Here is a 23,697-nt window from a genome sequence, read left to right as displayed (position 1 = left end):
GGTGGGTTTTGCACTTTCACACTATTCCATTGGTTCCATTGGTTCCACTGGTTCCATTGGTTCCATTGGTTCCATTGGTTCAGTTGCACCAGGCAAGTCTAAGGTCTAATATCCCTTGGACTCACCAGAGGGCCTGGCCTCAATGACGTAGCGTGTAATGGGAGCTCGGCCTGGGTCTCCACTGGTCCAGTGTAGGGTGAGGGCCGTGCCGTACCAGGAGATAAAGGGTTCACCTGGAGGGCCTGGGGCTCCTGGAGGGGAGAGGAGGGGAGGGGTGGGCAGGGGAGGGGTGGGGAGAGGAGAGGAGGGGATGGATAGGGAGAGGAGAGGAGGGAAGGGGAGAGGAGGGGTGGAGTGGAGTGGAGTGGGGAGAGGAGGGGATGGGTAGGGAGAGGAGAGGAGAGGAGAGGAGAGGAGAGGAGAGGAGAGGAGAGGAGAGGAGAGGAGAGGAGAGGAGAGGAGAGGAGAGGAGAGGAGAGGAGAGGAGAGGAGAGGAGAGGAGGGAAGGGAAGAGGAGAGGAGGGGTGGAGTGGGGAGAGGAGGGGATGGGTAGGGAGAGGAGAGGAGAGGAGGGAAGGGGAGAGGAGGGGTGGAGTGGAGTGGGGAGGGGATGGGTAGGGAGAGGAGAGGAGGGAAGAGGAGAGGAGAGGAGGGAAGGGGAGAGGAGGGGTGGAGTGGAGTGGGGAGGGGATGGGTAGGGAGAGGAGAGGAGAGGAGAGGAGGGGTGGGGAGCAGGACAGGATATGTACATACTGTAATACGATAAACAGAGCACTGACAAAGCCAGCAGTAGGGAGAAAACATTTTTACACTTTTTTAAACAGGGAGGTAGTAGCTGAACTTGTCCAATAAGAACACAGATCTTCATTTTCTGTTGCAAAACATCTCGCTACAGTGTTCCCTACTGAACACGACCTATGACCAGCCAGGCTACCTTCTCCTGGTCCAGTAGTGATGTTAGCTGGACCAGAGATACTCTGTTACATACCTTTCCCTGGTCCAGTATTGATGTTAGCTGGACCAGAGATACTCTGTTACATACCTTCTCCTGGTCCAGTAGTGATGTTAGCTGGACCAGAGATACTCTGTAACATACCTTCTCCTGGTAGCTGGACCAGAGATACTGTGTTACATACCTTCTCCTGGTCCGGTAGTGATGTTAGCTGGACCAGAGATACTGTGTTACATACCTTCTCCTGGTCCGGTAGTGATGTTAGCTGGACCAGAGATACTGTGTTACATACCTTCTCCTGGTCCGGTAGTGATGTTAGCCTTCATCTCCGGCCCGTAGGTGAGTGTCTTGGCCCGGATCCTGAAGTTATAGGTCACCCCGTCAGCCAGGTCCTTAATCTTCATCCACAGGGGGGTGCTGCCCTTCACGTCCACTGTGACTATCTTACTAACACCTGGAATGGAGCGGAGAGGAGACAGAGAGGAGTTAGTATAGAGATACAGGCTGGAGATACTGGAGGCTAGAAGCTAAACAACATACACTAAATATACAGTGTCTTCGGAAAGTATTCTGACCCCTTGAATTTTCCACATTTTTTTATGTTATAGCCTTTTTCTAAAATGTATTAAATAAAAAAGAATCCTCAGCAATCTACACACAATACCCCATAATGACAAAGCGAAAACAAGTTTTTAGAATTTTTGCAAATTCATAAAAAATAAAAAATACTGAACTACCTTATTTTCATAAGTATTCAGACCCTTTGCTATGAGACTCGAAATTGAGCTCATTTGCATCCTGTTCCATTGATCATCCTTGAGATGTTTCTACAACTTGATTGGAGTCAACCTGTGGTAAATTCAATTAATTGGACATGATTTGGAAAGGCACACACCTGTCTATATAAGGTCCTACAGTTGACAGTGCATGTCAGAGCAAAAAAAAAGCCATGAGGTCGAAGGAATTGTCCGTAGAGCTCAGAGACAGGATTGGGTCGAGGCAGGGATCTGGGGAAGGGTACCAAAACATTTCTGCAGCATTGAAGGTCCCCCAGAACAGTTGCCTCCATTTTTCTTAAATGGAAGAAGTTTGGAACCACCGAGACTCTGTCTAGAGCTGGCCGCCCAGGCAAACTGAGCAATCGGGGGAGAAGGGCCTTGGTCAGGGAGGTGACCAAAAACCCGACGGTCACTCTGACAGAGCTCTAGAGTTCCTTTGTGGAGATGGGAGAACCTTCCAGAAGGACAACCATCTCTGCAGCACTCCAGAGTGGCCAGACAGAAGCCATTCCTCAGTAAAAGGCACGACAGCCTTCTTGGAGTTTGCCAAAAGGCACCTAAAGACTCTTAGACCATGAGGAACAAGATTCTCTGGTCTGATGAAACCAAGATTTGCCTGAATGCCAAGAGTCACGTCTAGAGGAAACCTGGCACCATCCCTACGGTGAAGCATGGTGGTGGCAGCATCATGCTGTGGGGATGTTTTTCAGCGGAAGTGACTGGGAGACTAGTCAGGATCGAGGTAAAGATGAACGGAGCAAAGTACAGAGAGATCCTTAATGAAAACCTGTTCCAGAGTGCTCAGGACCTCCGACTGGGGTGAAGGTTCACCTTCCAACAGGACAATGACCCTAAGCACACAGCCAAGACAATGCAGGAGTGGCTTCGGGACAAGTCTCTGAATGTCCTTGAGTGGCCCCGCCAGAGCCCGGACATGAACCGGATCTAACATCTCTGGACATCTGAAAATAGCTGTGTAGCGATGCTCCCCATCCAACCAGACAGAGCTTGAGAGGATCTGCAGAGAATAATGAGAGAAACTCCCGAAATACAGGTGTGCCAAGCTGGTAGCATCATACCCAAGCAGACTCGAGGCTGTAATCGCTGCCAAAGGTGCTTCAACAAAGTACTGAGTAAAGGGTCTGAATACTGATGTAGATTTCAGTTGCTTATTTTAAATATATTTACAAAAATGTCTAAAATCTGTTTTTGCTTTGTCATTATGTCATTGTGTGTAGATTGATGAGTGAAAAAAATCACAATTTAATCAATTTTAGAATAACGTAACACATGTGGAAGAAGTCAAAGGGTCTGAATACTTTCTGAATGCAATAGGCCACACACCACTATACATGGACAGACAAGCAGACCTTTGCACACACTCAAGGACACACAAAACACACTAACACATGGACACACAACCTACATATCACACCTTTCTACCTCCCTGCTGACAGTTCATGGTAGCACCTTTCTACCTCCTGCTGACAGTTCATGGTAGCACCTTTCCACCTCCCTACTGACAGTGCATGGTAGCACCTTTCCACCTCCCTACTGACAGTTCATGGTAGCACCTTTCCACCTCCCTACTGACAGTTCATGGTAGCACCTTTCCACCTCCCTACTGACAGTGCATGGTAGCACCTTTCCACCTCCCTGCTGACAGTGCATGGTAGCACCTTTCCACCTCCCTACTGACAGTGCATGGTAAATGAGCGTGAGTGTCCCTAATAAACAGATGTGACCTATCACTGCACCCCTCCAGATAGAGAGACATGTTCCTCCACCATCCCAGACCCTGCTGTGCCTCTTTCTCTCCCACAAGGCTGACTGCTCTAGGGGCCAGATAGAACCCATTAGTGGCCAACAGGCCTGGGACCACAGAGGTTCTCTATCTCCCATTCCCAAACCATCACCCCTGTCTGTTCCTAATTACTAAGGAATCTGGAGACCCAACCACACATACCAGCTATTAGCTGGGTTTTCTCTCAACAGGAGAGAGAAGAAGTTGTAAACAAGCTGACTGCATGTGGCCACAGGGTCGGCATAGACCTACCCAGCTGTAACAGATTAGGACAGCAATCTAAGACCATGGCAGCGGTGATGCTAGCTTATGACTGTAAATCATCTCACAGACTGATAGTAAACTATCTAGCTATCTGGGTAGTTTAAAGGCATAACAAAGTAACTAACAGCCTTCCAGCCTTCCAGGCTCCAGAGGTTCTCACCGTCCATGGGTGTGTGAGTGTGTGTTTGTGTTTGTGTGTGTTTGTTTGTCTGTGTGTGCATGTTTGCGTGCGTGCGTGTGTGTGTATATGTAAGTGTGTGTGTATCTCACCATCCATGAGCCTGTGTGTGTGTCTGTGTCTGTGTGTGTGCGTGTGCATAAGTTCATGTGTATGTGTGTTTTCTCACTATCAACACTCGTGAGTGTGTCTCACCATCCATGAGACTGTGTGTGTGCGCATGCTTTCATGTGTGTGTGTGTGTGTGTGGTGTGTGTGTGTGTGTGTGTGTGTGTGTGTGTGTGTGTGTGTGTGTGTGTGTGTGTGTGTGTGTGTGTGTGTGTGTGTGTGTGTGTGTTTCACCATCAACAGGTGTGCAGGGCTCGTAGACCAGGCGGTAGCCCTCGATGATGCCGTTGGCCTGGCCTGGCTCTCCCCACGACATGTTGACTGACGTGGTGGTCAGCTCACTGAAGTGGAGGAAGCTGGGTCTACTGGGGGCTGGAGAGGAGGAGGAGGGGGAGAGAGAGGGAAGGAGGGAGAGGGAGGAGAGAGGAGAGGGAAAGAGAGAAACAGGAGAGGGAGAGGAGAGGAAGAGAGAGAGAAAGAGAGAGAGAGAGAAAGAGAGCCATGGTTAGTGAAGGACACTTAGACTGGCGCACCATGGTCCTGTCAGGTCCTAGATCACGTGACAACTCCCTCCATCCGGGATATGCTGTTGTACAAATCAAACACACTACTGAAAGCCTTATCTGGAAAGCCACTATGTGATTGAGTTTAGTCCATATCCTGGCAGTCTGCTTCATTCATCAAAGTCATTATACTGAAGCAATACTAGTATTATTCTTGGGGACTGGGACAGATACAATCATCCATTCATCCCCTGACCTTCCAGAAGTCATGTGAGAATTCTGCATTAAATTGCCAAGGCTTGGGTTGGCTCCTCTCCCAGTTACCCTGCAGAGCAGAGAGGAGTGGGGAGCCAGAATATTCTGCAGTCTCTCTGTTTTAACTCCAGAGCCCTGCAGAGCAGAGAGGAGCAGGGAGCCAGAATATTCTGTGGTCTCCTCAGTACTTCATCCCCTCTGCCTCTCTCTGCAATGTCACAGTCCTTCAAGAGGCCGGGTGGCCAGGCTGGCTGCGGGAAACACCAGAGGAATTCATTCTGTAAACTGATTCCCCTCTAGAAACCACAGAGGAGGTTTTAGTGTGTTTGTCTGCAGGGGGGTGACTGACTGAACACAGGCCTCTTTGTGTCTGTCAGTAGTGTGGCTGGACCTGGGTCAGAACAACCCAATCCACATGTGTCCTGATCCCTCTACAGTACTAGGGTTGAATGGCGAGAACACGGTTACTGAGATTTACCGAGGGTTAAAATCAAATCAAATCAAATTATTTGTCACATGCGCCGAATACAACAGGTGTAGACCTAAACAGTGAAATACTTACTTACAAGCCCTTAACCAACAATGCAGTCCTCTATATTTACCGCTCAAAACCACTCCATTTTCCCAGGATAAATAACTGCGAGAAACCAGTAAATTATAATAAATAATTTACATGAACAGCATGACGTGAAATGGAACTGTTTAATGATATGCGTTGTCTAAATCTGGATTGTCTACGGCCTTCTCTCTGGTCACTGCATGATGACTCATCAACGCTCAGGCTGGGGACCGGCAGCCCATCTCAGTACGTAGACCTATCATCTCATCGTAACTTGTTGTTCTTGTGACAGGTAGGCCTACATTTGCTTCAGCACAGTCTACGCTACAGTAATATAAATGCATGTCTAATTTACCCATGTCCATCTGGCTTTCAGGGGTCACCTTGTTTTTTAATTGTAAAGATGTTGTTTTTTTTTGCAGCTGCAGTTTTAAAACTCTCATATATAGTTGCTTTAGATCAGTGTACGAGAGAGCACACTCTCACTGTCTTTCACTCTCAACCAATTCCATTCAAATGGCATCTAAAATACAGAATCCTGTTCTAGATTGATATATTGGCCCATATATAGATGGCCTACCCTATGTCTTTCAGGAAATACATTTAGCCTCATATTTAACTAATGAATGATGGGTGATGCATCATGAGCTTCTAACTTACAGCCTCGGTGTCTTGCGCAAAACGCACACACCTGTGCTCCGCTGGCCTGTCTCCTTAAAGAACAGCCAGTAGAACTCACTGGTAGTTTGAAAGAAGAGCAGCCAATAGAACTCACTGGTAGTCTGAAAGAAGAACAGCCAATATAACTCACTGGTAGTCTGAAAGAAGAACAGCCAGTATAACTCACTGGTAGTCTGAAAGAAGAGCAGCCAATATAACTCACTGGTAGTTTGAAAGAAGAGCAGCCAATAGAACTCACTGGTAGTCTGAAAGAAGAACAGCCAGTATAACTCACTGGTAGTCTGAAAGAAGAGCAGCCAATATAACTCACTGGTAGTCTGAAAGAAGAGCAGCCAGTAGAACTCACTGGTAGTCTGATAGAAGAACAGCCAGTATAACTCACTGGTAGTCTGATAGAAGAACAGCCAGTAGAACTCACTGGCTGTCTGAAAGAAGAGCAGCCAATATAACTCACTGGTAGTCTGAAAGAAGAGCAGCCAGTAGAACTCACTGGTAGTCTGATAGAAGAACAGCCAGTAGAACTCACTGGCCGTCTGAAAGAAGAGCAGCCAGTATAACTCACTGGTAGTCTGAAAGAAGAACAGCCAATATAACTCACTGGTAGTCTGATAGAAGAACAGCCAATATAACTCACTGGTAGTCTGAAAGAAGAGCAGCCAGTATAACTCACTGGTAGTTTGAAAGAAGAGCAGCCAGTAGAACTCACTGGTAGTCTGAAAGAAGAACAGCCAGTATAACTCACTGGTAGTCTGATAGAAGAACAGCCAGTAGAACTCACTGGTAGTCTGATAGAAGAACAGCCAGTAGAACTCACTGGCCGTCTGAAAGAAGAGCAGCCAGTAGAACTCACTGGTAGTCTGATAGAAGAACAGCCAGTATAACTCACTGGTAGTCTGAAAGAAGAGCAGCCAGTAGAACTCACTGGTAGTCTGAAAGAAGAACAGCCAATATAACTCATTGGTAGTCTGATAGAAGAACAGCCAGTAGAACTCACTGGTAGTCTGAAAGAAGAGCAGCCAGTAGAACTCACTGGTAGTCTGATAGAAGAACAGCCAGTATAACTCACTGGTAGTCTGAAAGAAGAGCAGCCAGTAGAACTCACTGGTAGTCTGATAGAAGAACAGCCAATAGAACTCACTGGCCGTCTGAAAGAAGAGCAGCCAATATAACTCACTGGTAGTCTGAAAGAAGAGCAGCCAGTAGAACTCACTGGTAGTCTGAAAGAAGAGCAGCCAGTATAATTCACTGGTAGTCTGAAAGAAGAGCAGCCAGTATAACTCACTGGTAGTCTGAAAGAAGAGCAGCCAGTAGAACTCACTGGTAGTCTGATAGAAGAACAGCCAGTAGAACTCACTGGTAGTCTGAAAGAAGAGCAGCCAGTAGAACTCACTGGTAGTCTGATAGAAGAACAGCCAGTATAACTCACTGGTAGTCTGAAAGAAGAGCAGCCAGTAGAACTCACTGGCCGTCTGAAAGAAGAACAGCCAGTATAACTCACTGGTAGTCTGATAGAAGAACAGCCAGTAGAACTCACTGGCCGTCTGAAAGAAGAGCAGCCAATATAACTCACTGGTAGTCTGAAAGAAGAGCAGCCAGTAGAACTCACTGGTAGTCTGAAAGAAGAGCAGCCAGTAGAACTCACTGGTAGTCTGATAGAAGAACAGCCAGTATAACTCACTGGTAGTCTGAAAGAAGAACAGCCAGTATAACTCACTGGTAGTCTGAAAGAAGAGCAGCCAGTAGAACTCACTGGTAGTCTGAAAGAAGAGCAGCCAGTAGAACTCACTGGTAGTCTGAAAGAAGAGCAGCCAGTAGAACTCACTGGTAGTCTGAAAGATGAGAAGCCAGTAGAACTCACTGGTAGTCTGAAAGAAGAGCAGCCAGTAGAACTCACTGGTAGTCTGATAGAAGAACAGCCAGTAGAACTCACTGGTAGTCTGAAAGATGAGAAGCCAGTAGAACTCACTGGTAGTCTGAAAGAAGAGCAGCCAGTAGAACTCACTGGTAGTCTGAAAGATGAGAAGCCAGTAGAACTCACTGGTAGTCTGAAAGAAGAGCAGCCAGTAGAACTCACTGGTAGTCTGAAAGAAGAGCAGCCAGTAGAACTCACTGGTAGTCTGATAGAAGAACAGCCAGTAGAACTCACTGGCCGTCTGAAAGAAGAGCAGCCAATATAACTCACTGGTAGTCTGAAAGAAGAGCAGCCAGTAGAACTCACTGGTAGTCTGAAAGAAGAGTGAACGTGTGATGGCGGTAGGCTGTAGTAGTTATTTATTCAGACGCATAACCAACCACTCATTCTTCGTGAAGAGAAGTGAAAGCCCTCTGCATCTCATTCTAGTCCTGCATTATTCAAGGATGTGATTAGAATGATGAAGATAAGGACAATGAAACGTCTTTCATTTAACTGTTGAAAGCGAGGATGGAATGAGGCAACACTAGAGAGTGAAAGAGGAGGAAGGCTAATAACATTAGGGGAAATGTTATGAAAGATATGTAACGCCTCAGCCTAATAATTATACAAATAGGCCCTATTATATTTCTAAATTAAAATCTAATTCGCTAGCCTATTGTCACGTCCTGACCAGTAAAGGGGTCTTTTGTCATTGTAGTATGGTCAGGGCGTGGCAGGGGGTGTTTGTTTTGTGTGTTTTGGGGTTTTTGGTTTAGGGGATTTTGGTTTTAGTTTTCATTTTCTATGTTCCGTTTTCCAGGTTTGACCGAGTGTGGTTTCCAATCAGAGGCAGGTGTCTTTCGTTGTCTCTGATTGGAAGCCATACTTAGGCAGCCTCTTTTCCTTTGTGTTTTGTGGGTGGTTGTTTTTCGTATAGTCCTTGTGTCCTTACGGAACTGTTGTTTGGCATTGGTTTATTTTTGTTTAAGTGTTCACTCGTAATAAAAAAGAAGATGAGCACGATACCCGCTGCGCCTTGGTCTGTCCTTTACGATGCCCCTGACACCTATACTTGGAACGTTGTAGTCTGCATGTGCTGCACCAGAATCAAGTTCTCTCCCTGCTTTATCATGGTTTGAACGAAGCGCGTAATTCCAGTCTGTATAATACAATACAGTACAGTAATACAGTATAATACAATACAGTACAGTAATACAGTATAATACAGTACAGTAATACAGTATAATACAATGCAGTAATACAGTATAATACAGTACAGTATAATATAATACAGTGCAGTAATACAGTATAATACAGTATAATACAATGCAGTAATACAGTATAATACAATGCAGTACAGTAATACAGTTCACACTCAAAAATATTAGCCTACTGGAGCTAGTTTCATGTATTTACCCAAGAGAGCATATAGCTAGCTACATCTATGGGCTTTATTTTTTATTTCTATCAAATCCAGACAGTATATGCTTCATATGCTTTTGAATAAATGTATGGTTTTGGCGGAAAATACTGGGTTACCCGGGAGAAAAGTGATTTATTCTCAGGATGAAACATTTGTAAAATACTGGGAAAATATTCAACCCTATACAGTACCATCCTTCTCTTCTTCCCCTCCTCCTCCTCTTGCTCTATAGAGTCATCAGGCTTCCATTCCACCCCTGTGATTTCCCCATGAAAACGTTAGTAGTAGCTGTCAAATCCTTAATAAGACTCAAACCCCCCCTCACCCCCTTGACTGTCAGTTCCCATATCCTGGGTCCAAACTTGTCCCATATATGTCCTATTTACTATAAGGGAAGGGGACAACATTGACGCTTACACAATCTGTATTGTGCAGTACGTGTCCCTGGTGCTGAATACCAGTGACTCAAGCTGACAGCTCTCATCCGTTTCTCCTGGAGTGAGATATTGTGACTGGAGTCCTGAGAATATCCTTCAAACTGAACTGGGACTTGAGGACAGAGAAGGCACAGGGTCCTGAGAATATCCTTCAAACTGAACTGGGACTTGAGGACAGAGAGGCCACAGGGTCCTGAGAATATCCTTCAAACTGAACTGGGACTTGAGGACAGAGAGGGCACAGGGTCCTGAGAATATCCTTCAAACTGAACTGGGACTTGAGGGCACAGGGTCCTGAGAATATCCTTCAAACTGAACTGGGACTTGAGGACACAGGGTCCTGAGAATATCCTTCAAACTGAACTGGGACTTGAGGACAGAGAGGGCACAGGGTCCTGAGAATATCCTTCAAACTGATCTGGGACTTCAGGAAAGAGATAGAGAGAAAGAGGCATGACGAGAGAGAGAGACAGATACGAGTCACACAGTTACAGTTGAGATAGTTACACAGTGTGTAGTGCATACTACTGAGAACCACTGAGTCAGAGCTGAAAGCTCTCATCTGTTTCTCATGCAGTGCTACTGTGGCTGGAAACAGGGTCTTGAGCATATCCTTCAAACTGGCACTTGAGAACATTGGAACAGTGAGTGGGAGAGAGGGAGATAGAAAGATACAGAAGAAGAGGGAGCCTCATTTTTTATTTAACTAGGCAAGTCCATTAAGAACAAATTCTTATTTTCAATTATGGCCTAGGAACAGTGGGTTAACTGCCTTGTTCAGGGGCAGAATGAAAGATTTGTACCTTGTCAGCTCGGGGATTTGAACTTGCAACCTTTCGGTTACTAGCCCAACGCTCTAACCACTAGGCTACCCTGGTGGTGGGTAGCACAGATACAGTAGTAGATGTGATGCAGTGCTGTTGGTCAGCCTCCTACTCTTACTGTAACTCTGTACTACAGTACACTGACTGGCTCTAACCCAGTCGCTCTGGCTTAGAGCTCACCTGCTTATTGAGAACGCCCTCTGGTGGGCAATACCACATATACTGTAGGTGGTGTGTCTGTGTGTGTCAGTGTGCATGTGTGTGTGTTAGTGTGTCCTTTACTGGCCAGCTGTGTGTGTGTGTGTGTGTGTGTGTGTGTGTGTGTGTGTGTGTGTGTGTGTGTGTGTGTGTGTGTGTGTGTGTGTGTGTGTGTGTGTGTGTGTGTGTGTGTGTATGGCCCTTACCAGCCTGTTGTGTTCGACCCCTGGTCGGGGGACTCCGGGGCCCGTCCCCTGCTGCGTTGAAGGCTGCTACGCTGATCATGTATGTGGTATAGCCAGTCAGGTTCTTAAGCTTGACCCCTAGCTCTGGGAGGAACATGGTACGCAGTCTCTCTGTCTCATTCTGCAGCTGGAACTCCCAGAAGTAAATCTATAATACATGATGAAGGGTCAGAGGTTACATTCACATTCAGATATATCTAGATTACATGATGAAGGGTCAGAGGTTATATTCACATTCAGATAGATCTAGAATACATGATGAAGGGTCAGAGGTTATATTCAGATAGATCTAGAATACATGAAGGGTCAGAGGTTATATTCACATTCAGATAAATCTAGAATGCATGAAGGGTCAGAGGTTATATTCAGATAGATGTATAATACATGATGAAGGGTCAGAGGTTATATTCACATTCAGATAGATCTAGAATGCATGAAGGGTCAGAGGTTATATTCAGATAGATCTAGAATACATGAAGGGTCAGAGGTTATATTCAGATAGATCTATATTACATGATGAAGGGTCAGAGGTTATATTCACATTCAGATAGATCTAGAATACATGAAGGGTCAGAGGTTATATTCAGATAGATCTATATTACATGATGAAGGGTCAGAGGTTATATTCACATATGGTCAGTTGTTTCACTTACTTCATCTATGGCGTAAAGTGTTTTATGTTGTGTGTTGTGTGTGTGTGTGTTGTGTGTATTGTGAGTGTTGTCTGTCTGTTGTGTGTGTTTGTGTGTGTATTGTGTCTGTGTGTGTGTTGTGATTGACCGGTTGGATCAGATGTACCAGTTCTGGAACAGATCAAGTGGAACCAGCTTGGTCTAGGAGAGGTTTGACAAACACTGTTCTACAGTATGGTATACTACAGTATGGTATACTACAGACCCACATGTTCTACAGTATGGTATACTACAGACCCACATGTTCTACAATATGGTATACTACAGTATGGTATACTACAGCATGGTATACTACAGACCCACATGATCTACAGTATGGTATACTACAGTATGGAATACTACAGTATGGTATAGTACAGACCCACATGTTCTACAGTATGGTATACTACAGACCCACATGTTCTACAGTATGGTATACTACAGTATGGTATACTACAGCATGGTATACTACATACCCACATGTTCTACAGTGTGCTACACTACAGTATGGGATATACAGACCCACATGTTCTACAGTATGGTATACTACAGTATGGTATACTACAGCATGGTATACTAAAAACCCACATGTACTACAGTATGGTATACTACAGTATGGTATACTACAGACCCACATGTTCTACAGTATGGTATACTACAGTGTGGTATACTACAGACCCACATGTTCTACTGTATGGTATACTACAGTATACTACCGCATGGTATACTACAGACCCACATGTTCTACAGTATGGTATACTACAGTGTGGTATACTACAGACCCACATGTTCTATGGTATGGTATACTACAGTATGGTATACTTCAGTATGGTATACCACAGACCCACATGTTCTGCAGTATGGTATACTACAGTATGGTATACTACAGTATGGAATACTACAGACCCAAATGTGCTACAGTATGGTATACTACAGTGTGGTATACTACAGACCCACATGTTCTACAGTATGGTATACTACAGTATACAACAGCATGGTATACTACAGACCCACATGTTCTACAGTATGGTATACTAAAGTGTGGTATACTACAGACCCACACGTTCTATGGTATGGTATACTACAGTATTGTATACTTCAGTATGGTATACCACAGACCCACATGTTCTGCAGTATGGTATACTACAGTATGGTATACTACAGTATGGTATACTACAGACCCACATGTTCTACAGTATGGTATACTACAGTATGGTATACTACAGACCCACATGTTCTACAGTATGGTATAGTACAGTATACTACAGTATGGTATACTACAGACCCACAGGTACAACAGTATGGTATACTACAGTATGGTATACTACAGACCCACATGTACTACAGTATGGTATACTACAGCATGGTATACTACAGACCCACATGTTCTACAGTATGGTGTACTACAGTATACTACAGTATGGTATACTAAAGACCCACACGTACTTCAGTATGGTATACTACAGCCCCACACGTTCTACAGTATGGTATACTACAGTATGGTATACTAAAGAACCCACATGTTCTACAATATGGTATACTACAGACCAACATGTTCTACAGTATGATATACTACAGTATGGTATACTACAGACCCACACGTTCTACAGTATGGTATACTACAGTATGGTATACTACAGACCCACATGTTCTACAGTGTGCTACACTACAGTATGGTATACTACAGACCCACATGTTCTACAGTATGGTATACTACAGCATGGTATACTACAGACCCACACGTTCTACAGTATGGTATACTACAGTATGGAATACTAAAGACCCAAATGTGCTACAGCATGGTATACTATAGACCCACATGTTCTACAGTATGGTACACTACAATGTGGTATACTACAGACCCACACGTTCTATGGTATGGTATACTACAGTATGGTATACTTCAGTATGGTATACCACAGACCCACATGTTCTGCAGTATGGTATACTACAGTATGGTATACTACAGACCCACATGTTCTACAGTATGGTATACTACAGTGTGGTATACTACAGACCCACATGTTCTACAGTATGGTATACTACAGTATACTACCGCATGGTATACTACAGACCCACATGTTCTACAGTATGGTATACTACAGTGTGGTATACTACAGACCCACATGTTCTATGGTATGGTATACTACAGTATGGTATACTTCAGTATGGTATACCACAGACCCACATGTTCTGCAGTATGGTATACTACAGTATGGTATACTACAGTATGGAATACTACAGACCCAAATGTGCTACAGTATGGTATACTACAGTGTGGTATACTACAGACCCACATGTTCTACAGTATGGTATACTACAGTATACAAAGGCATGGTATACTACAGACCCACATGTTCTACAGTATGGTATACTACAGTGTGGTATACTACAGACCCACACGTTCTATGGTATGGTATACTACAGTATTGTATACTTCAGTATGGTATACCACAGACCCACATGTTCTGCAGTATGGTATACTACAGTATGGTATACTACAGACCCACATGTTCTACAGTATGGTATACTACAGTATGGTATACTACAGACCCACATGTTCTACAGTATGGTATAGTACAGTATACTACAGTATGGTATACTACAGACCCACATGTACAACAGTATGGTATACTACAGTATGGTATACTACAGACCCACATGTACTACAGTATGGTATACTACAGCATGGTATACTACAGACCCACATGTTCTACAGTATGGTGTACTACAGTATACTACAGTATGGTATACTACAGCCCCACACGTTCTACAGTATGGTATACTACAGTATGGTATACTAAAGAACCCACATGTTCTACAATATGGTATACTACAGACTGGTATACTACAGACCCACACATTCTACAGTATGGTATACTACAGTATGGTATACTACAGACCCACATGTTCTACAGTGTGCTACACTACAGTATGGTATACTACAGACCCACATGTTCTACAGTATGGTATACTACAGCATGGTATACTACAGACCCACACGTTCTACAGTATGGTATACTACAGTATGGAATACTAAAGACCCAAATGTGCTACAGCATGGTATACTATAGACCCACATGTTCTACAGTATGGTACACTACAATGTGGTATACTACAGACCCACACGTTCTATGGTATGGTATACTACAGTATGGTATACTTCAGTATGGTATACCACAGACCCACATGTTCTGCAGTATGGTATACTACAGTATGGTATACTACAGTACGGTATACCCCAGTATGGTATACTACAGACACACACGTTCTACAGTATGGTATACTACAGTATGGTATACTATAGACCCACGCGTTCTACAGTATGGTATACTACAGCATGGTATACTACAGACCCACATGTTCTACATTATTTTATACTACAGTATGGTATACTACAGACCCACACATTCTACAGTATGGTATACTACAGTATGGAATACTACAGTATGGTATACTACAGACCCACATGTTCTACAGTGTGCTACACTACAGTATAGTATACTACAGACCCACATGTTCTACAGAATGGTATACTAAAGTATGGTATACTACAGCATGGTATACTACAGACCCACATGTAGTACAGTATGGTATACTACATTATGGTACACTACAGACCCACATGTTCTAGAGTATGGTATACCACAGTATGAAATACTACAGACCCACATGTACTACAGTATGGTATACTACAGACCCACATGTTCTACAGTATGGTATACTACAGTGTGGTATACTACAGACCCACATGTTCTATGGTATGGTATACTACAGTATAGTATACCACAGACCCACATGTTCTGCAGTATGGTATACTACAGTATGGTATACTACAGTATGGTATACTACAGACCCACATGTTCTACAGTATGGTATAATACAGTATGGTATACTACAGACCCACATGTTCTACAGTATGGTACACTACAGTATAGTATAATACAGTATGACATACTACAATATGGTATACTACAGACCCACATGTTCTACAGTATGGTATACTACATTATAGTATACTACAGTATGGTATACTACAGACCCACATGTACTACAGTATGGTATACTTCAGTATGGTATACTACAGTATGTTATACTACAGACCTACATGTTCTACAGTGTGGTATACTACAATATGGTATACTACATACCCACATGTTCTACAGTATGATATACTACAGTATGGTATACTACAGACCCACATGTTCTACAGTATGATATAGTACAGTATGGTATACTACAGACCCTCATGTTCTACAGTATGATATACTACAGTATGGTATACTACAGACCCACATGTTCTACAGTATGGTATACTACAGTATGGTATACTACAGACCCATATGTTCTACAGTATGGTATACTACAGACCCACATGTTCCACAGTATGGTATACTACATTATGGTATACTGCAGACCCACATGTTCTACAGTATGGTATACTGCGGTATGGTATACTACAATATGGTATACTACATTATGGTATACTACAGACCCACATGTTCTACAGTATGGTATACTTCAGTATGGTATACTACAGTATGTTATACTACAGACCTACATGTTCTACAGTATGGCATACTACAGTATGGTATACTACATACCCACATGTTCTACAGTATGATATACTACAGTATGGTATACTACAGACCCACATGTTCTACAGTATGATATACTACAGTATGGTATACTACAGACCCACATGTTCTACATTATGGTATACTACAGACCCATATGTTCTACAGTATGGTATACTACAGTATGGTATACTACAGACCCACATGTTCTACAGTATGGTATACTGCGGTATGCTATACTACAGTATGGTATACTACATTATGGTATACTACAGACCCACATGTTAGAAGTGGTTCAGGTTAAGTGATTACCCAAAATGTGATCCTCACCTTGTACCCCTGTATGTCTCCATTCTGTGAGTCAAGCGGAGGCGGGCTCCATGTGACATCCAGCTGGGTGGCTGTTGATGATTGGATGGTCACAGTTTGGGGCGGGGCTGTTGGAACTGGAGTGGAGTGGAGGATAAACATTCAATAGTGATAGTGATATTGGTCAGACCTGGTCCAATTCATATGTCAAATACCTTTAAATAGTTGAGCTGTGCTTGGGTTCGTTTTCCAGAACAGTGGAACCACTAGGGACAATAAAGTTGATCTCATCATCGCTTCTTACCTGCCTCTCCTACAAACACTTCCTGTGGCGTGCTGGTAGGCCCCTCTCCCATGGCGTTGTACACACTTAGACGGATCTCATAACGCTTGTGTTTATTCAAGTCTGTGGGGGGAGAAACACAGAAAGAGTTGTCCACAAATGGCCTGGGAGGACCATCCAACAGCAGTGGAACTGGTCATACAACTATATGAGCTGAAGGAAAAGCAGAGAGATAAAGTGAAGAGGTCAAATGTCAGGACACACCTGATGAGGAAGAGGTAAAACAACACCATGACAGGATAGTTAAATATTAAGACAAATGAGGAAGAGCAGAGATGTGGGATGTTGGCAAACACACACTGACATAAACATACGTTTACATACACAGATGAATGTCAGGCAGGCAGACAGAGAGAGCGAGAAGGCTGCTGAGGGGAGGACGGATCATCTTAAGGGCAGAACGGAGCGAATGGAAACGTGTCTGATGTACTTGATACCATTCCACTAATTCCGCTCCAGCCATTACCACGAGCCCCTCCTCCCCACTAGCCTCCTGTGATACAGTGGACTTACTATCCAGCTCGTACTGGGTGAGAGAGGACTCGCTCAGGTTCCTCACACTGTAGGGGGCTAGAGGGTGATGGACAGGGTGGGAGGAGGGGTGAGGGAGGAGGGAGGACAGAACACAGGGAGTCAGGGCAGCCACCATAATGAGGCAGAGAGAGGGGGAGTAGAGAGAGGGAGGAGAGAGAGGGAGGAGGGAGAGAGAGGGAGGAGAGAGAGAGAGAGAGAGAGGAGAGAGAGAGGGAGGAGAGCGAGAGGGAGAAGGGAGAGGGGGAGGCGAGAGAGAGGGGGAGGCGAGAGAGGGGGAGAGAGAGGGGGGGAGGAGAGACAGAGGGAGGAGAGAGAGAGGGGGAGGCGAGAGAGGGGGGAGAGAGGGGGGAGGAGAGACAGAGGGAGGAGAGAGAGAGGGGGAGGCGAGAAAGGGGGGAGAGAGAGAGGGGGAGGAGATAGAGAGGGAGGAGAGAGAGGGAGGAGAGAGAGAGAGGGAGCAGACTGATGTTAGGTCTTCATGGTGACGTGTGAACAGAGTAGACCCACAGTCACCCAAAGGCTGAGAGCTGAGGAAAAGGTTAAGGAAACAAAAAGAGGTCAGAGGTTAACTCACCGGTGAGCTCGGCCCAGTTGGAGGCAGGGCTGTTGATGGTTCGTATGGTGAAGCTACGGAGGTGGTCGTATTGTAACTCCCGGTATCGTACCCTGAACCCCAGCAGTACCCCGTTTATCTGCTTCTCAGCAGGCGGCTGGAAGGGGGATCAATCACATTTATTTATAAAGACCTTTTTATATCCAGTCCAACATCAACAAAGTGTTTTACAGTAAACCAAGCCTGGACCACCAGTCTTAAAAACAACACAGTGGCAAGGAAACTATCTAGAAGAGAGAAAACTGCACCTTACAAATGTACCGCTTACCTCCCATCGGACCAGCACCGACGTGGTGGTGTGGGGTGTAACAGAGAGGATTGTGGGAGCTTTGTCTGGGGCTGTGTGGAGACAGATATAAGGGTATCGTTGAACTGGTGGACTGTATTAACACTGTATACACACACACACACACACACACACACACACACACACACACACACAGTAGGGCTATTGTGTCAACAAGCACAAGCAGTGTGATTGTCTGACGCTCAGTATGAGATCCTCAGCAGTGGACAGTGTACTTCTGTTTTACAACAGGCCATATTGATAACACTTCCTAATGCTTTGAAACACAACACAGAGTGGCTGCTCTCACAGCTGCCACTGCTGAAGTACGGTGTGTACAGTCAACCAATCAGAGAGACAGCAATGGGTTTTTCAAATGAGGAACTATTTCGTTGGTTTCATTGAGCCAAAATGTCAACTATTTGAACCCAGGTTCATGTTGATTCAATGCTGTTTTTGCTGGGTTATCCTCATGAGACCTGTGTCTAGTCACTCCACTGTACTGGGAGAAAGACAGTCCTCCTCACTAGGCAGCCTGTCCATCTGGCACTACAGGCAGACTTAAGCAAACTCTCAAAACCCTGTCCATCTGGCACTACAGGCAGACTTAAGCAAACTCTCAAAACTCTGTTCATCTGGTACTACAGGCAGACTTAAGCAAACTCTCAAAACCCTGTCCATCAGGTACTACAGGCAGACTTAAGCAAACTCTCAAAACCCTGTTCATCTGGTACTACAGGCAGACTTAAGCAAACTCTCAAAACCCTGTCCATCAGGTACTACAGGCAGACTTAAGCAAACTCTCAAAACCCTGTCCATCTGGCACCACAGGCAGACTTAAGCAAACTCTCAAAACCCTGTCCATCTGGCACCACAGGAAGACTTAAGCAAACTCTCAAAACCCTGTCCATCTGGCACTACAGGCAGACTTAAGCAAACTCTCAAAACCCTGTCCATCTGGCACTACCGGCAGACTTAAGCAAACTCTCAAAACCCTGTCCATCTGGCACTACAGGCAGACTTAAGCAAACTCTCAAAACCCTGTCCATCTGGCACCACAGGCAGACTTAAGCAAACTCTCAAAATATTTGTACGATTTGAAAAAGGTTTTGGAAAGCGAGTTTGCAGGGCTACGGAGTCAGTCAGTCTCATTTCCATGATGTCCTTACCGTCCTGTAGCGTGGTGACAGCCTCACTCTCCTGGCTGTACTCACTGTCCCCGATGTCGTTGGTGGCTTTCACTCGGAACTGGTAGGAGGTGAACGGCTTGAGGCTGGCAGGAGAGAATGTCTCCTGTCAGTTCACTTATGTCTTCAACCTAGAGTTATCCTAGATAGTGTACTAGATAGTGTGGTAACACAGGCTGCCTACATAAACACATTCATAACCCTACATAAACACATTCATAACCCCACATAACACATTCATAACCCTACATAAACACATTCATAACCCCACATAACACAATCATAACCCTACATAACACATTCATAACCCTACATAAACACATTCATAACCCTACATAACACATTCATAACCCTACATAACACATTCATAACCCTACATAACACATTCATAACCCTACATAACACATTCATAACCCTACATAAACACATTCATAACCCCACATAACACATTCATTACCCTACATAAACACATTCATTACCCTACATAAACACATTCATAACCCTACATAAACCAATTCATAACCCTACATGAACACATTCATTACCCTACATAAACACATTCATAACCCCACATAACACATTCATAACCCTACATAACACATTCATTACCCTATATAAACACATTCATAACCCCACATAACACATTCATTACCCTACATAAACACATTCATTACCCTACATAAACACATTCATAACCCTACATAAACCCATTCATAACCCTACATGAACACATTCATTACCCTACATAAACACATTCATAACCCCACATAACACATTCATAACCCTACATAAACACATTCATAACCCTACATAACACATTCATTACCCTACATAAACACATTCATAACCCCACATAACACATTCATTACCCTACATAAACACATTCATATCCCTACATAAACACATTCATAACCCTACATGAACACATTCATAACCCTACATAAACACATTCATAACCCCACATAACACATTCATTACCCTACATAAACACATTCATTACCCTACATAAACACATTCATTACCCTACATAAACACATTCATAACCCTACATAAACCCATTCATAACCCTACATGAACACATTCATTACCCTACATAAACACATTCATAACCCCACATAACACATTCATAACCCTACATAACACATTCATTACCCTACATAAACACATTCATAACCCCACATAACACATTCATTACCCTACATAAACACATTCATATCCCTACATAAACACATCCATAACCCTACATGAACACATTCATAACCCTATATAAACACATTCATAACCCCACATAACACATTCATTACCCTACATAAACACATTCATTACCCTACATAAACACATTCATAACCCTACATAAACCCATTCATAACCGTACATGAACACATTCATTACCCTACATAAACACATTCATAACCCCACATAACACATTCATAACCCTACATAAACACATTCATAACCCTACATGGACACATTCCTTTAAATGTGAATAAGGTCTCTCTTCCCTCTCACCTGCACTAGATAGGGTACTAGGTATGGTGCTAGGTAGTGCATTAGTGAGGGTGCTAGGTAGGGTACTAGGTAGGGTGTGTACTGTACCTGTCCACTATGTAGGAGCTGGCCTCGTGGTTGACCGATGCAGAGTGGACAGTCCAGTTACTGTCTGGTAGCTCTCTGTACTGCACCGTGTAGTAGCGGACAGGTGACAGGCCGTCGCTACCTGGTTCCCATGACAACATCACGCTGCGCGCCTGCACGTCCTCCTGGGGCACTGTGGGACGGCTGGCTGGCTGGGGCCGCGCTGTGGGGGTGAAGCAAAGACACACTGTCAATCACCGTTCCCATACATAACCGCAATGACTGTAATAAATAAGTAAATCAATGAATGAATAAATGAATAAATATATGTAAATAAATATACCTCTCTTCTCTGTAGTGACCACCAGGGCCTCTGCAGCCTCCCCCCAGCACTAGTTCCTCCCCAGTCGGGTCAGTACCTACCTCTCTTCTCTGTAGTGACCACCAGGGCCTCTGCAGCCTCCCCCCAGCACTAGTTCCTCCCCAGTCGGGTCAGTACCTACCTCTCCTCTCTGTAGTGACCACCAGGGCCTCTGCAGCCTCCCCCCAGCACTAGTTCCTTCCCAGTCGGGTCAGTACCTACCTCTCTTCTCTGTAGTGACCACCAGGGCCTCTGCAGCCTCCCCCCAGCACTAGTTCCTTCCCAGTCGGGTCAGTACCTACCTCTCTTCTCTGTAGTGACCACCAGGGCCTCTGCAGCCTCCCCCCAGCACTATTTCCTCCCCAGTCGGGTCAGTACCTACCTCTCCTATCTGTAATGACCACCAGGGCCTCTGCAGCCTCCCCCCAGCACTATTTCCTCCCCAGTCAGGTCAGTACCTACCTCTCTTCTCTGTAGTGACCACCAGGGCCTCTGCAGCCTCCCCCCAGCACTAGTTCCTCCCCAGTCGGGTCAGTACCTACCTCTCCTCTCTGTAGTGACCACCAGGGCCTCTGCAGCCTCCCCCCAGCACTAGTTCCTCCCCAGTCGGGTCAGTACCTACCTCTCTTCTCTGTAGTGACCACCAGGGCCTCTGCAGCCTCCCCCCAGCACTAGTTCCTCCCCAGTCGGGTCAGTACCTACCTCTCTTCTCTGTAGTGACCACCAGGGCCTCTGCAGCCTCCCCCCAGCACTAGTTCCTCCCCAGTCGGGTCAGTACCTACCTCTCTTCTCTGTAGTGACCACCAGGGCCTCTGCAGCCTCCCCCCAGCCCTTGCGTGTCTGAGCGGTGAGGCGGAACACGTAGACGGACTCTGGTTTCAGTCCAGATGCTGTATACTGTCGTGCACTGGGGCTCAGCACGTCCACAGTGGCAGCGTTGCTATTGGAGGTGTTCCGTCTGTGTGTGATCTGATAGGCTAGGTCGGAGAGAGGAACATGACGATTCAGTACGGGAAACGATCTGTTGATGACCTAAAATGTTGAAATGTTGTCAATAAAGAACATGGACATAGATTGCATTGTGTCTTAGAGGAACCAGGGACAACGTAATAAACAGAATGTGGATAGTGTCTTGGTATGAGAGCTTGGACCCTGGGATACAGAGCCCCTGTGGTTTAGATACAGCAGTAGGTGGTTAGTGTCTTGGTATGAGAGCTTAGGGACTGAGATACAGAGCCCCTGTGGTTTAGATACAGCAGTAGGTGGTTAGTGTCTTGGTATGAGAACTTGGACCCTGAGATATGGAGACCGTGTGGATTAGATACAGCAGTAAGTGGTTAGTGACTTGGTATGAGAGCTTGGACCCTGAGATACAGAGCCCCTGTGGATTAGATACAGCAGTAGGTGGTTAGTGTCTTGGTATGAGAGCTTGGACCCTGAGATACAGAGCCCCTGTGGTTTAGATACAGCCGTTAGTTAGAAATACTACTACCTGTTAGGATAATGGATGTATAGAGGGGGAGGGGGCTGTGGTAGTAGACGTACCCAGGATGATGCCGTTAGGCTGGGCAGGAGGCTGCCAGATGAGCCTGACTGAGCCGGTCCTCACCTCTGGGAACAGGATGCCCACTGGAGGACCTGGGACTGGGGGACAGAGGGAGGAACATGGGTTAGGAGGACAGTACCAACACAACAGTACTGTGTCCACGTTGATCTAGTTGAGCTTACCTTTATCAATTACAGAATAGAGGATAACAGGACCAGTGGTTCTGGCTGAGGGTAGAATAGTCTTGATGTGGCCAGTAGCCTCCTTTAGGGGGGCCCCTTCATTGCCGTGTTTTTCTCAACAGGCTAACACAGTGTTGTGGCGTGCAGGACACCCGGGTTTTGAACCCAAGGTATTAGGTCAGTGAGTAATGCTCACCATCGTCCAGGGTCCTCTCCAGGATGGACGGCCTGCTGCTCCTGCCGTCTCCTATCCGTGTGAAGGCCAGAACCTGGATCTCATACAGCACGTACTTCCCCAGACCACTCAACTGAACACTGTGGCTGGTGTTCCCCTCCACCACCCAGTACTGAGGGACAGAGTCTGAACCCTTGTCCTTATACACCACCTGGGAGACCACGGGGACAACGG

General features: G+C 45.1%; 1 protein-coding gene across 2 annotated transcripts in view; it reads right to left on the bottom strand.

Moving 5' to 3' along the window:
- LOC106568787 (protein sidekick-2) overlaps positions 1–23,697 on the bottom strand; it is a 767,299-nt gene that overhangs the window by 15,625 nt on the left and 727,977 nt on the right. For both annotated transcript variants that reach the window (XM_045715764.2, XM_045715765.2), the window contains exons 27-40: positions 23,485–23,674; positions 23,106–23,204; positions 22,343–22,537; positions 21,221–21,422; positions 19,607–19,710; positions 18,420–18,490; positions 18,113–18,248; positions 17,518–17,574; positions 16,966–17,067; positions 16,683–16,798; positions 11,066–11,252; positions 4,320–4,457; positions 1,245–1,406; positions 126–251 (exon numbers count right to left, since the gene is read on the bottom strand). In XM_045715764.2, the coding sequence (XP_045571720.1) occupies positions 126–251; positions 1,245–1,406; positions 4,320–4,457; positions 11,066–11,252; positions 16,683–16,798; positions 16,966–17,067; positions 17,518–17,574; positions 18,113–18,248; positions 18,420–18,490; positions 19,607–19,710; positions 21,221–21,422; positions 22,343–22,537; positions 23,106–23,204; positions 23,485–23,674 (1,885 nt within the window). The remainder of the gene's footprint in view (positions 1–125; positions 252–1,244; positions 1,407–4,319; positions 4,458–11,065; positions 11,253–16,682; positions 16,799–16,965; positions 17,068–17,517; positions 17,575–18,112; positions 18,249–18,419; positions 18,491–19,606; positions 19,711–21,220; positions 21,423–22,342; positions 22,538–23,105; positions 23,205–23,484; positions 23,675–23,697) is intronic.

The sequence above is a fragment of the Salmo salar genome, chromosome 03, assembly GCF_965601325.2.
Source record: "Salmo salar chromosome 03, fSalSal1, whole genome shotgun sequence".
NCBI classification, from domain to species: Eukaryota; Metazoa; Chordata; class Actinopteri; order Salmoniformes; family Salmonidae; genus Salmo; species Salmo salar.
This window is presented reverse-complemented; position numbering and strand designations above follow the sequence as displayed.